The 14,803-nt window shown below is 43.4% G+C and overlaps 1 protein-coding gene across 1 annotated transcript in view; it reads left to right on the top strand.

Moving 5' to 3' along the window:
* The first annotated feature begins 3,177 nt into the window (after nt 1–3,177).
* The window catches only part of LOC114057280, a 33,825-nt gene continuing 22,199 nt past the window's right edge, over nt 3,178–14,803 (top strand). Inside the window, exons 1-3 of the mRNA XM_027883346.1 lie at nt 3,178–3,245; nt 4,125–4,210; nt 14,236–14,398. Of these exons, the coding sequence (XP_027739147.1) occupies nt 3,210–3,245; nt 4,125–4,210; nt 14,236–14,398 (285 nt within the window). The 5' untranslated portion in view covers nt 3,178–3,209. The remainder of the gene's footprint in view (nt 3,246–4,124; nt 4,211–14,235; nt 14,399–14,803) is intronic.

Consider the following 14,803-nt stretch of genomic DNA (forward strand, 5'->3'; position numbering starts at 1 on the left):
TGCTGAAGGCACCCATGGTTATGCCCTGCTCAGAGGATTTTTAGAAGAATCCCCTGGGTTTGGGTCGCCAGCTCTCACAAATAAACTACTCAGTGAAGCCCTTTGCTGAGCAGTTGGTTTTCTGCTGGTTGGATAAAGATGCTGTTGGAAGCAGTTTCATCTTTGCAGTTTATCTTTTATTTCCCACACATACATTCTGTAGCATAACATGTCCTGCTGGGAGCTAAACCTGTCTGTGCTTTTGGACTCACCTACACTGGTCATGTTTTGTTCCAAGTCCCACAAAACCCAAAATCTGTTGGGCTTGCCCTTCCTGTGCACAACCCCTCCGTGGTCCATGTGGACAGCTGGGGGTCTATATTTGTGCCCACAAAGACCCAGGTGTCCTCTGGAGTGTCCCAGGGGTCCTGGCTTGCTCTTGGTGTGTGTGTAAACACCATGGGATTAATGAGGTTGGGTAGGTTTGGGAACAACAAAGGTGGAAGGGGCTATACTTTCCTTCCTCCTTTCTCCTTCTTGAAGAGCACTGGATCCATTTTGTCTCCAGACTGTAAAGGAGGGGAGTGGAAAATTAAGATGTAGGAGAGATAAGACCCAAGCCTTCATGTTTCCAACAGGGAGATCACTTTATTGTGCTGGAGTTTTCCACAGTATCCCCACAGGTCTTGGGGGTGCTCTGTGTTCCTTGTCACTACAACACTCCCTCAGCCGGTGGTGCTTTGGCCACAGGGGAGGGGTGTTTTAAAGATGTGATGAATTCATGCCCAAACCTTGCCTTGTGGCAACAAGACCAAGGTGATTTTCTACTTTATGGAGGTACTTTTAGTCAGCCCAGGCTACTCTTCTATGTATAAAGTTCTTGTTGCTCCCAGCTGAGAGAAGCACAGGGGTCCTCTCTTACAGAAAATACAGATCAGGAAGAACATCCTAAGGATTTGCTCTGCTATTCACTTGTGGTCACTCCCCTGGTGTGAGTGGAAAGGGAACATGTCAATTAATTTTGTTTACTTGAACAGAATTAATGTTTTCCTGCATTTTTAAAGAGATACTTCTTCTAACTTTGAGCATTTTTTTATTTGAACTGTAAAAATAATTTTCTGACCTTTTTTTTTTTTTTTTTATCAAAAGCAAGGGAACATATGAAAGGGAATCTTTCTTCTGATCAGCTTCCACTTAATAGATGTGTATTGTTCAAAGGGATGTTTGCATCAAACTTTTCTAATGAGCTCTGTGGACTGGACATGGCCAAGAAAAGTGCCTGGCTTAAGGTGGTGCTTGTTTTGACTTCTCCTATCTGTGGAATAAGTGGAGAAGCAATTTTGTAGGTCACAGGATGGGATGGTGAAGAGAACAGATGAGATAAAAGTCCCTTATACCTGAATATTTTTTGACAAAGATCTAAATAAAGCTCTTGGTCTTGTGCAACAGGGTTACATCCTGCCAGTGTGACCAGTCCTGGATTTTGACCTGCTCTGATAAGTCTGGAAAATTACTTTGTAATGTTTAGCTACTGCCATTATTTCTGCAGTTTTGGACTTTCATTCTGGGTTTGCACTTCCCCAAGGTTGTCAGGAGTCTGGGCTGGGCTAATTCCCTGTGAAGAAAGCTGAAAGGGCTCTGTTGTTTCTGTGCCTTTAAAATATAAAGTTCAGAGCTCTCTTGTTCGGTGCCTTGGAAAGTAACTGATGACAAAAGAGATTTGGAGTTTGGATAAGATAAGAATCAAATTGAATATTTGTCCTGAACCAGCAATGCACTCTATCTATTCAGGAGATCCAATGTGTTGTGCTTGTTTTAAAATAGTTTTTCTGTTCTCTTCATCCCCTAAAATTCTCTGTGCTGGTGTCAGACTCGAGCACTAAATCCATCAACAGCCACAAACACCGCAGGGCAATGGTAAATTTGTCTCTTAAATTTGGTAATAGTGAACTTCCCCATCCCATTTTTGTCATGGTAAAGTACCATAGGAGTTAAAAATATCTGGAGATATTTTTATAATTTGTCAAGGAAGGCAGAGCTCCCCCGAGCTGCTGATTTCAGAGATGGACCTGAGCTGAAGTGTCTGTATTGTCCCAGCTCCTAAAATCGCTGCAGCTCAGCTTTAAACATCTGCTTCCATTTCCCAGATTGGGCAGGACACTTAAAGTCAGAATAATTAACCATGTGCAGGAGCACCCCTGACCAGGAATTCCACGCTGCAGTCCCCAGGCTGGGATCTCTGTGCCTTCTTGCTTTGGTGAATCGCAGTTTATTCCTCTTGGACCAAGGCCTGGTGCCTCCCTCCTTGGAGACCATTCCCATAATTCCTGTGTAATTAGATTAGCTCTAACTAGACCTACCTACAACAGACAGAATACATTTTTCCAGCCTCCCCAGATCCTGTAGAAATTTATGCCTGTGGTCCCTCCCAGTGGGAGCTTGTGCTGAACAGAGACACAGCGACAGAAAATAGCCTTTTAAAAATGAAGACTTATCCAGCACTAATAGTAGGACTAATGAAGTTTAGGAAGTGTTAACTGATGTTTCTGGGCTTGCTTTTATTATCTGAATCCAGTAAACTGGAGTCCAGGAACCAGGTGATATATCAGGAGGTTGGTGTAGGCATTGAAATGGCTGGTTCTTCATTGCCTCTTGATATTTATTTAGAAGGCACTAGAAAAAACACTGCATTTTCTGACAAACCTGCCAATAAATTTGCTCGGTAGCACAAATAATGAGCAGCATGGGGACATGGCTGGCAGGTGATAGTCTTGACATGTTTGTAAGCAACTCAAAATCCATTTCCATGTGATCAAAATTGCACAAGAGTCTAAGGCAACACTGAATCAGGGTCTAAAATCTAATATATCAATTGTGATGTGCTACCTAGTAATCAGCTACAAGAAAACTTATCTTGCTCAGGTTGTATTTCTAGCTAGCACAGAGACTGAAAATTAAAGAATTAGCATATTTGTGGCAAATAAAATATTACGCTTCCAAGCAAGTGACTGTCCTTATTTAATACCCTGCTTTGTATTTAGAGTAGCTGCAGAGGCACATCCTATATGTGCTCAGTACAGCCAGCTGAATTATGTGTTTGGAATAATTCAGCAGATAAATTCATGTCCATGAATAATCTGCATTCAGATCATGACCTTTACCAAGCTGTACTTTTTTTTTTTTTTTTTCCAGGGCTCAGGGCTTTCATCTGATGCTGGGAAGAGACAAGAATGCAGGGAAAGTTTCCTCCCATCTCCTCCCCTCTGGTAGGATTCCTCATTTTGGGAAGCAGGGCAGGAAAGTGGGAAGAAGGATTTTCTGAGCTCGTTGCTGGAGCTGGGGAAGCAGTGGTGTTTGAAGTACACACAAGGGGTTGGGACCTCAGGATCAGAGGGAGCAGAGCCGTGTGTGGCAGCAGTAAATGCACATCTGCTGTCACCAACCATGGACTAAGAGCAGAAGTGCAGTCCCCAGAGCTCAGCTGATGTGTAGCACCTTCCCAAGCCACAGTCACTGACTCCTCTCTGAGCCCTGGGAGGGGTCAGACAGGTGGGAGCAGCTCTCAGAGCCTACCCCAAGCTCAGGGTGCTGCCGGTGGCTCTCATCCCTAAACCTGGGCTGCAGAGGGAATCCATCCAGGCAGTGGGCAGAGCTGGAGTGTGGTAACTTCTGTCTCACAGTTGTTGGACTCTGGGAAATGAGGCAGGGCAGTCTGTCCAGGTGATATGTTTATTCACTGAAACAGCTGGATGCTTATCCCAGCACTAACCTGATGGGAAAAGAGTAATGAAGCAGCTCTCGCTGTGCGAGCTCAGCTCATTCTGCACACCTTAGTGCGTTAAGAGAGAAGAGAACAAAATTAAAACAGTGTCAGCACCATGGACAGGCACTTAGAGAAGTGCAGGTTACAGCTACAAGTGCTTGTAAGCCTTGGTAGGTTTTACTCATCGTGCCAAAAACTAATAGGGAATAAAATAGCCAGAAAGCAACAGGGCAGTAAAGTGTCAGGAGTGAAAACTGAGCTAGAGAGTTCCACTTAGCAAATATTATGTCTTGATATTGGGTGATTCTGACTAGTGATTTTAGAATTGAACTTCAGCATTTTTAAGGATGAAACATTCACATTCGCCCTCATTTGCTTTCAGCAGTTTCACAGAGCCTTGTGCTGCTCTCACACAGAAATGTCTGTGAACTCTGTGATGTTCTTTATTTGCTTCTTGCGTTTAAGAAGGTAAGTGAAGTTCTGTATAACCTGCTGCTGTGGGAGTGAGGCTCCCCTTTGGCATGTTCCTCACATCCCCTGGATTATCTGGGTGAAGGAAAACATCACAGGCTGCAAGTCCTGGTGTTGCTGTGGCAGGGGCATCGTGTTTAGCTCAAGAGACTTTGGTGGTTCGATACACCAGGTCACCCAAGGAGCTGATCCTCCTGCAAAATGAGCAGGAAAACCCAGTCTCAGGGATGGACTAGGTAGGCTGTAGCCCTGACTTTGCTGTTTCCCCCATGGATAAAAGCAGTGCCTCTGTTTCCCTGCCTGTAACGTGGGGGACTAGTAATGTTGTCTCTCTGTAAGGGTTGGGAGAGTGGATGAGAAGCTCAAAGCAGATGATGCTGTTCTGCAGAAAACGTGTATGAAGCAGGATTGAAAGGGTTTGAGCATTCAGCACTCTGAAGTTTATTTGCTGTTTCAGCTTGTTTGTTCTTTCATCAGGCCATTGAACAATAGCTAATGAAAGGGGGTGACCTGATATTTTTTTTTACAGGATATTACTCTTCCTGTGTCTTTGAACCAATTAACAAGCAGCAGCTTTGTGTGTGGAATGCAGCAGCGTTGGGTTCTCCCTGCCAGGGCTTTGATGACTGCTGCAAAAGAAAAACGTGACTGGATGGGGCTTTCATTATTTCATTATTCTCTAAATTTATTTTAGGCTGCTAAAGAATTAATGTGAATAATTTTCCCATTTCACCATCTGCTTTAGACTCCATCTCAAAGGGTTCCCAAAGAGCGTGGTATGCAAAACCCTTTAAAAATGATCCTCTCCATATTTCCTGCACTCAGCAGTCTGCTAATGTGGCCAATAGATCTGGGTGAAGGGCCTGCATGATTTAGAGAGGATCATTAGGGTTATGATGAGCTATGCAACTGTCTTGTTTATTCACAGTTAGCAATTTCAGAGCAGTGCCTTTTGTCTCAGAAAAATTGTTGCATTCAAGCCTTTACAGAGAGAGCAGTGCCAGAAACAGTCAGCCAGAGACATCTACCTTGGGCTCAGGAGCACAAGCTGCTCCACTGCTTTCCATCTCATTTCCCTCATGGGTTGGGCTGGAAACACGGAGGAGCTCTGGTGAGCTCTCCATAATTGACATGGGGGTCAGTGCTGGTCTTCCCCTGGCATTCAAAGGGTTATTCACCTAGAGTTTACATTTCTTGTCCAATCTCTGTGCATTTCCCACTCCCATCTCTTGAGTACAAGGGTTTACTCAGTCTTTGCCTACCAGGGTGGAACTGCACCAGAGCCTCTATTAAACATCCTCGCTGTGATGCCTCTCAGTGCAGTCCACAAGGCCCTCCTTCCTTGCGAGGAGGAGGAGGAGGATTAGGAAGCTAAAGTATTTAACCTGCCTGTCAAACAAAATTATTCATGGCAGGTGAGCAGCTGAGCAACATTTTGCAAGGTTCCTGTGAATAATGCATAAGATGGTCAGTCTTGGCACGGCAGTGTTGCTCCAACTCTGGAATAATTCACACGCCTGAAAGGGAGAAGGTGCCCATCCCAGCCTTTGCCATTTTCTGTGATGGGAGTGAGGGATGGCGAAGCGTGAGAGGCTGCAGCTCTGCCCTGTGGGGGTGTGGGTGTGCTGTGAGCGTGGGGCAGGGCAGAGGGGCACAGGCACTCTGTGCTGGGCTGGCTCTGAGGGCTCTGACTCATCCCAGAGCCCGGCTGTGCCCGCGCGTCACCGCCTGACTGTGCCCGCAGGACGGGGCCAAAGGAGATTTATTGCTGTGGGTAAAGCTGGATCATAATGAGGTTACACAGCCCTGGGACTGCACCTAACTCATCTCCTGCCAGCCTTGGACCAGGGGGAGATAAACGTGCAGCCGCCCTCGTCTCTCCCCACTAGATTTTGTTTGCAGTTCAGAAGACAGATGGACAGCCACGTACACAAATACTCTCAGACTTCTCCCCAAAGTGTGATGTCATTCTGTTTTTTTGTATTCAGTGTAAAATATTATAATGGCACCATTTCCTTACTTCAAGTAAAAAAATTGTAGAGCAGATCCTCTGTTCTTATAAAAAGCCTGTGAGTCTATTACTTTGCTGGGAATTGGATTTTTCTTTTATTCTTGAAAGGTAGTGCTTTCCTCACCTAAAAAAATATTATACTTTGGCTGAAAAAAATTTTTACCATGTTTTGTAATAGAATGCATAAAGGACTCTCTGAATATTTTAATTTTTGATGATATACAGAAAATCTTAACTTTATATTTTTAAGTACTGGCATAATATAAATTAAAACAAACAAACAATGAACCCTCCGGCTGTTTGTTTGTTTTAAATAAACTTTAATTTTCTCTTACTCTTTCATCAGTTAACCTGTTGGCTTTTTATCCACCCTGTCAATGCATGAGATGATAAAAGAAAATACAAATGTGCTGGAAAACTGTGTTGTCCAGCACTTCACAAACACACACACATCCTCCTTGGTTTGAAAACTGTATTTTGATTACTGATTTGCCACTGCCAACATAAAAAAGTCAAAAAAAATCTTGGTTCAAACTCTGTAGGTCAAAGAGAGTCTGTGACTTATTGACTTTGGCTCAAATATTGGAAGCACAGACACAAAAGAGATGGAGAGACGTGGCTGACCTGAAGAGATCCCATTTCCAGGAGCCATCCATGGGAGGTATCAGGAAGCTGTGGTGGACAGGGAGGTAAATAGAGTGGGTGTTACAGATTTAACATATGGCTGCAAGGGCACTGGAGTGAGGCCTTTAATTTCACATTGGGATTCTTCTCGTATTTGTTAGATAGAACAATATTAACCTTTTGAATTTATTTAGAAACTCATTAGTGCTTTTTTCTATAGTCCATTCTTTTCCTGATTAGCTCTCCTCATTACAATTCAAATTTCTTTCTGCTACATTTACCACATTGTCCTGCTTTCTCTCATCTCTATTGTTGCTTGGCTTAATTTATTAAAGCAATGAAAAGGGAAGGGGGGGATCGGTTGACACAGCAGCCTCCTGAGCCTTTTGGTGCTCAGGGAGGGAGAGAGAAGAAGGAGAGACACCCATGAGTTTGCCTTTTCCCCCAGGAAAAGGGGTGGGAGGATGTGGCAGCAGTTTCTGTACAAGTATGGGACACCAACAGGGCTTGGAGTGGCAGCGGCAGGAGATGAAAGACCTTCTGGATCTGCCTTAGCCCATGCCCAAAGCTGCCACCAAGGCACTGAGGTGCCAGGTGAAGGCAGCTGCCCTCACACATTCCCACAGTGACCCTCCCTTGCTGTGCTGCTGTAGCCTTGGCTTTTCTTCCCTTCTCATTTCAGCTGTTGCTCAATCCCACAGTTTTTAAATGGAATTCACTCTGAAAGTTCAGTGTCCTCATCATGTCCTGGGAACAGAGGTGACTGATACCCCTGGCTCTTCTGGCATCCTCCTTGTAAGGTTGTTTTTAAAGCTGCGTGTGTGCCTTTAGTAGCATTTCTTTTTGTACTTTTCCTTGATATCAAAATGGAAGTCTGGGAGCTGCTGTCTCTTGACTTCACACATCTCCAGTGGAATGTGAATTGATGCTTTGATAAGGTTTCTTTTTCCCTGTCCCTGTTTTGGGGGAACTGGAATGGGGAGATGCTAAGCTTCATTTATGCAATTGCTGCCCTGATCTGCAAAGTATTTTTTGCTGGGAATGTGGAATTTTTGCCTTGTCTTTATTTTATTTTGTTTTAGTACAATGCTTATTTCTCAGCAGCAACGCTGCCATATCCCATGTGCTGGTGATTAAAGATGCACACACTTCTGACAAGAGATGATTAAATACAGCCAGATGATTTTAACCAACCCAGTCATTGTGGTTCTCTGATTATTGGTGTGTTTGAACAGCTCACAAATGGGAATGAATGTGTTTAAGGAGCAGCTATTGTAAAACAGGGAAGTACCAGAGTATTTTATTTGAGGCACAGAGGGATTAACTCAGCAAAGGTTATAGAGAGAGGTTTTGGCAGGGCCACAAAAAGAATCTAAATTTTGGAGTTTCTACTCCAATGCCTTAATCATAAAATCATCTTTTCTCTGAATTCTTTTCTGTCTGTGGTAATTATAGTTATGGCTGGGTTTATGTCCTTTATAAAAACCTGTCTTTCACACATCTTGTGAAACTGAAAGAAGAAAAAAAAAAAGAAGAGGATAAAACAATCATAATTTTCCAAGTGTGTAATTCTGGACTCCAACAGAGACCTAAAACAAGTAAGGTAATTATTCCACTCAGTTCAGCACCATTTGGAGAATTAGGCTATTTCGTGAATTGTAGTTTTAGAATAAGACACATGAACTGGAAAAAGTTCAGTGAGCAACATGTAAAATAAAACAAATGCTTACAAATATCAGCTGAAAGAAAAGGAGCTGGCTGCAAGCCTGTGGAGTGAAGGTGGCTGGAGTAAGATGGGAAAGGTCAGTGATGTTGAGGGAAGGTTAAAATAAAAAAAAAAAAAAATTTATTAGTTTCTTTAAGTTATGGGGAAAATACCAGGGCATACTAAATTAATTCCTGGTGCAAGCTAAGGGAAAAGAGGCTTTCCCCAAGGGTGAATTTGGCCCATGGGTAATTATAGGTCAGTCGGGGGAGCTGCCAAGGGGAGGTGGAACCATCTAGTTAAAGTCTAGACCTGCATTTGTTAGTGCTGGTTAATTAACTTGTTCCTGGCAATCAGCCACCAGGGCAGGAGGTGGACTTGATTTGCAAGTTCTGATTGCCAAGAAAGTCACCCATAATTGCCTTGCAGCTTTCTGATTTTCACCTTGGTCATGTGTTGCTCTAGTTTTGTGGTTTGTGGTTTTTTTGTTGTTAGTTTTGGGTTTTTAATTCTCTCTCCACAGGTTCTTACCTTCATATAACACCGCTTTCATACTTGTTGCTACTGATGTGATTGAACCTTTGCCATGCTCTGATTTTGGGTGCAGTTCCCATAGGGTCTGGAGAACATCAACCATTCACATGGGTAAGAGGAGCAAAGTTCCCTGTGGCTGCAGGGGGGATTTGGGGTCATTACCTGTGGCTGAGGAGAGCACAGTGTACTTTAATGTGGGCTGTAAGACATCTTTATAGTATCTATTTCTAGTTCTAAGGTGCTTCTGGGTGCTAACAGCCCCACAGGACAGGTTTCTACCTCCTTTTCTCTGGCAAACCTTCATCCAGTTGCAGTTCCAGTTCATATTCTGTAATACCTGAACACGCCCTTTTGTGCAGTCACCAGCACTCCTGAGAGGCTGCCTGGTTGTCTGGGAATGACACAGGGGCTGCCAAACAGGACCAGTGTTGCTGAAGGGTCATAAAATTGCTCATAAAATCCTCATGCCCTTGGTGGGGTTTAAACTGCAGGTGGGACAGAGCAGCACCAACAGCGTGGGCTTGGGGTCCCCACACAGAAGGAACCAGCCAAGGGCTGAAATGATCTCCTGTTTGATGAGTGCATGTAAAAGAATGCAGGTTGGCTGCACAGTACACGTGTCACGCAGAGCCAGAGGCTGAAGAACAGGAGGAAAGAGGGTTTGGGCTTATTCCTTTGTGTTCCTGGAAGAAGGAAGGCAATGGAAGTTGCCACTCTGCAAGTTTCCAGTTGGCCAACCTTGGACTGTTTCTTACTTTTAAATAGAAGAAATGAGGGAGAAGAGGAAGTGCTAAAGTCTTAATTGACTTATTTACTATATCCTGTGTACAGAGTGAAAGACAAGGCTGAGGAAGCACAAATGCCTCAGCAGATCCTTCTAGCAGCAGATTTACTGCTGGTAGGAAAGCAGTTATAGGAATAGGATCTTGGTTTATGGTCCAGCCTGTGGGACAGGCATGGGGAAGTCCTGGGGAGCTAAATCCAGAGAGAGGATGCTGGATCCACGGTGAAGTTGTTGGGTTTGGAGCATTTTGGTGGGTGATGGTCTGCTGTCTAAAGAGAGAACGGTTCCAAATATGTGGGACATGAGGAGTTGCACGTGCAGAAAGAGACTGAGGGGAGTGGTTGTTGCTGAAGGGGAGGGGAATAAAAGCAAGAGAATTATATTGATGCTTAATTTCTGGCAATTGATGCAGCACATAATAACTTCAATTTCAAAGGTTCCCATTTCCCTCTTTTTGTGCCTTATTAAGACTCCAGCCTATATTTAATGGTGGGAATATCACTCTTTGCTTCCTTCATTCTCTGCCTGCAATCAATCTACATAACCTGCTAAACCTCCACTTGGATCTCTGAAGCATGTGAGGTTTCTCACTGTATTCTGAGAGACACAAAATTAGACTGGAAGCCTTTTCTTACGGCGTGTGTGCTATTGGGGTGTTTTGCCTCCTCGTGGTATAAGCAGAATTAGAGTGAAAAATGGTGTTTTCAAGTATCTGTGCCATGTTTCTAGGGGTGTTCCCAGAATGTCAGGCAGGTTTCTACTCAAGCCTCTCCATTTCTTTTCCTTAAATGTGATGTTCTGGGTCCAGACCTAAGGCCACCTTCCTGCAGGGGCTCAGGAGCTGTAGCACCATGGCAGTCCAGCCCAGCAGACAGCTTTCACAATGACTCCCTGGAGTTTTGGAGACCCCAGGACTAGTTCTAACTAGTCTAACTAGTTCTAACTCTAGGTTGGCAAGACTTTCCCACTGGTTAGTACCTTTTGAGCTCACAGGTTGTGTTAGGACAGTGCCTAGTCCTAACATAGTCCAGTTAGTCCAGCTATGTGAGCAACCATCTCGAGGAGTTATGCTCGTGGTGAGCTTAATTCTCTGTGAGTTTCACTTTAAAAAAAGTATATATATATATAAAAAAAAGGTATCTATTTTATGTTTTAAAAAGGTGTTTATCCAATTGAATGTTTTATGAAACAATTTTTCATAAATATATTTTCATAAATATTGGATTTGGGGAAACGCCTCTTTGGCAAATTTTCTTTGAATCTGCAGGCTACTCACATTTCACACAGTCTGGACTCGATACATTGTTTAGTGGCAATTTCTCCTTCCATTTCCCCGTCTGTAATTGTGCTGTAGACCTTTTCCCAGAATATTTCATTTCGATGTGACTCATCCAGCTTCCTAAGATAAAGTGCAGCTTATTCAAACTATTCTAGATCTATTTATCCAGGCAAATATTTGGACATGTAAAACAGTAGTAAAGTGCTACGATGTCTATCAGGGCAGCAGAGCACACAAAATCTTTGCTGTTGGAAGTCACTCCCTGGTGTGCTTTATCTGGAGGTATTAATTGGCAAAGAGCAGTGCAGAAATTTGATTCGTAGCCGTACCCAGGCAGTGAGTGAAAGCTTTGCACATGTTTGAGCTCCATTTTTTCTCAGCCCTAAATTTGGTTTGCACAGGCTCACTACTTTATCAGGGATGCCTCAGCTCCAAGGGGCTCTTTGGTAGCTGCATGTAGATCTCTCCTCTGTGTCACTGGTTCAGTCTTTAAAAGCCAAGAGTTGTCATGAGCTGATGGCTGTGTAATGGATTCCTCAAAAGCAGCTGGTATCACTGTTGAATTTATCAAGTTCTTACATTTTATCTGGAATAGATTGGGTATCTGAATCTCACCCTCGAGGATTTCCCAGGCAGCTGCTGATCAGTTTTGCTCCTCAGCGTGACTGAAAAGCCCTCAGAGCAGGTGCTGGCACTGAGCATGAGCCCTCCTTGCAGCAGGACAGGCATTGTGGCAGCAGGAGAAACATCTGGGAAGAAATGGCGAGGATTTCTGGACTGCTCTGGAAATCCAGTTTAAATTTTCTGCAAGTCCAGCTCGATGGGGTTTGGCAATTTTACGTTCTCATCATGGAAGAGACTTCAAGAGAGACTCCTCCTGTCCCCAGATTAAACAGCCCCTTTTTTTTTTTTTGGTGTAGACTTGTTCTCTGAATTGTTGAGAGAGGCACCTGGGGTGATGGGAGGTATAAATTGTCATATATGTGGTTAGTAATTTGGCAACATTTCCTTGCAGCCAGAGCTACAGATGTGATAGACTGGTGTTTGTTCTCCTTTTTTCTTTGGCTTGCTTTCAACTTTTGGCTGCCTGAATTAATGCATTTCCTATTGATTCTGTAATGAAGACAGAGGCCTGAATTCATATGTTACTCTTTTTTTATTTGCATTTTTACTACAGTCAGTCTCATTTCACTGTTGCTGAAGGCCATCAGTGAGGAGCTGGATGACTTGTCTGTGCTTCTGCTTTTTGTAGTTTTCCAAAGCTCTATACATAATAAATCAGGCACCCATTTTTGCTTCTGCAATTAACTAATCCACAATGTAAAAGGAGTAGTAGAATCGATTGAATATGTCAAATTTTAAGCCTTAAGAAAAAAAAATGCAACAAAATAATGAAACGCTTCCCCGGCGATGCTTTTCAAAATTGTTGTCCTTGTTCTTACAGAGATTTAGCCATGAAATTAGAATCGATAATAGATTTTACCACCACGTCCCCCTCCAGCCAATCCTGTGCTTGAAATGAACTTTTGATGTGACACCTCCATCTCTGCAGCAGAAAGGGCTTCACCTCTCTGTTTGCCCCACCTGCAGACCAGCCCTTCTCTGCTTTCTTTAAGGTGAGTAGCCCAGCAGCAAAACCAACAGACAGGTTGCCTGGCATGGATAGCTTGAGTTGCTGGCTGCAGCAATTCCACAGCAAGAGCCTGTGATTTTCTCCTCTATGGAGACATCTCAGCCTTGTTGCTTTACCCTTCCTTCCCCGAACAAGGAAGATTGAAGCAAAGGAAGGTTGAAGGACGTTTCTCAGCAACGTCTCTGAAGTTGCTGACTGGCACTGAGCCATGATAGTTACTCAAATCCACATTAAGCTGCGTTTCAACAAGAAAGCATTTGAGCTCAGTCTGACCTATTTTCTGAAATAAGAATTTGAAAGTCTTCTCTTGCATAATGGGCTGTGTTGGCACAGCATCATGAAAGCAAAGTTGGATACTATGTTCTCTCCCTGCCAGAAAAGTACTCCTCGGTCAAACTACTTCTGCTAAACTAAAACCCATTTTCTTTAAAATATGCTTTAAAATATGGTTAAAATAGTTTCCTTCCTTGTGATATTTTACCCTATGAACTTCCCTTTTTTTGTAGAGAGAGCCACGGGCCATTTATTGTGCACTCCTTGCTCTCAGGTAATTCTGTTCCTGGCTGACACGAATTCCTTTTGCAGTTCTGCTTTGCAAAGTTCTGCTACAGAGACACTCCACTCACACCCTCGAGCGTGCAGAACTCCTTGAAATCAACCCTTGCAGGAGGGAAAGCCTGGATGGGAAGAATGATGTTCACATCAGAATGATGTTCCACATCCTTTTTTCACAGGAGCCCTTCAGTGGGTGCTGCCTCTCACATCAGCTCCTCCAAGGTGGGGGAAGTTCCCCCCATAGGAGTAGGTGCTGGAGGCAGGTCCTTTAGTGCTCCTGCACACTGGGCAGGGTGAAGGGATGGAAAAGGGGATTTTATATTTCTATAAAAAGAGCTTATTTAGGTTCATATGGGCAAAATAAACAACAGCAACTGCAGCATCTGCAGCTATTTCTGTGCAAAATCCCTCCACTGAGTGCTGGAATTTCCTCTGAGCAGAGGAAGAGCATTGACAGCTCCAGCTCTGTGTAATTGTTTCCCAACTTTCAAGTACACCTACAAAACATTGCCTGCAGCACAACACTGGAGATGATGAAAAGAATATATTGTTTTTGCAAAGATAAAAGATTTTTATAGCTCTTTGGTAAATGTAAAAATATTAATTGAATGAAGTATTAATTGTCAGTAGAAGAACAAATGTAGCTTAAAAAGTCCGTAAAGATATTGGAACTTACAAATGAGCTGGTGATGTAGGAAGTATAAAACACTAAAAATACTTAATTAAAACATACACATTTGAAGAGGAAAAGAATCAATAGTTTCAAGTAGTCTTCATTTTAATAGATATTTCCTGAGCTTCACTGAGCCTGATTGTTTTATACTGCAAAGAGTTCCTGTTCACTATTTATTTATTTTTTAAGCAATGCCATTTTTATTGTTTGTTTGCTTCTCTCAGAACCTTCTTTCTAAGCTCAAGTGAAGAGCAGCTTCCACTGAAAGTGTGTATAGAATTTGGGGACTATTTCACACCTCTGAATGTGATGGACGTTCCAGTAAGGACTAAACAGGTTCTGATGATCAAACCCAAAGTAGGAAACAACTACTCAGAGAAAGCGAAGGTGAGTTTTGCTTGGCTGTGACAAAGAAAACTGGCCAATTACTTCAGCATTTAACACCTCGGAATGTTAGGACAAAAGTCACAGTAATTTTTTCCTCTGGACTGCCCTGGGTTAATCCCTTGGTGCACTGTGACAGGTCTTGAGAGCCTTGACAGTGCCCTGGCCCTGCTGGCCCTGCAGATGTAACACAGAGGGAGAGCTGCCCTCTCTAATCTCTGATGAGGAAAGCATTTATTTTTACTGATAAAAGCGAGCTCTCTCTTAAACTGTCACAGCCTGGGTCAGGAAAGCACAAGGGCCTGTTTCCTTGGGAGCTGCTCTGCCCCTCCTGTGGGGATTAGGTAGGCATTAGTCATGGCTTTGCTGGGACCTCTCTTTGCCCTTTCCAAATAAATGGCTTTGGAA

The sequence above is a fragment of the Empidonax traillii genome, unplaced genomic scaffold (assembly GCF_003031625.1).
Source record: "Empidonax traillii isolate 1590-97213 ecotype Southwest subspecies unplaced genomic scaffold, ASM303162v1 scaffold124:size1682992, whole genome shotgun sequence".
NCBI lineage: Eukaryota > Metazoa > Chordata > Aves > Passeriformes > Tyrannidae > Empidonax > Empidonax traillii.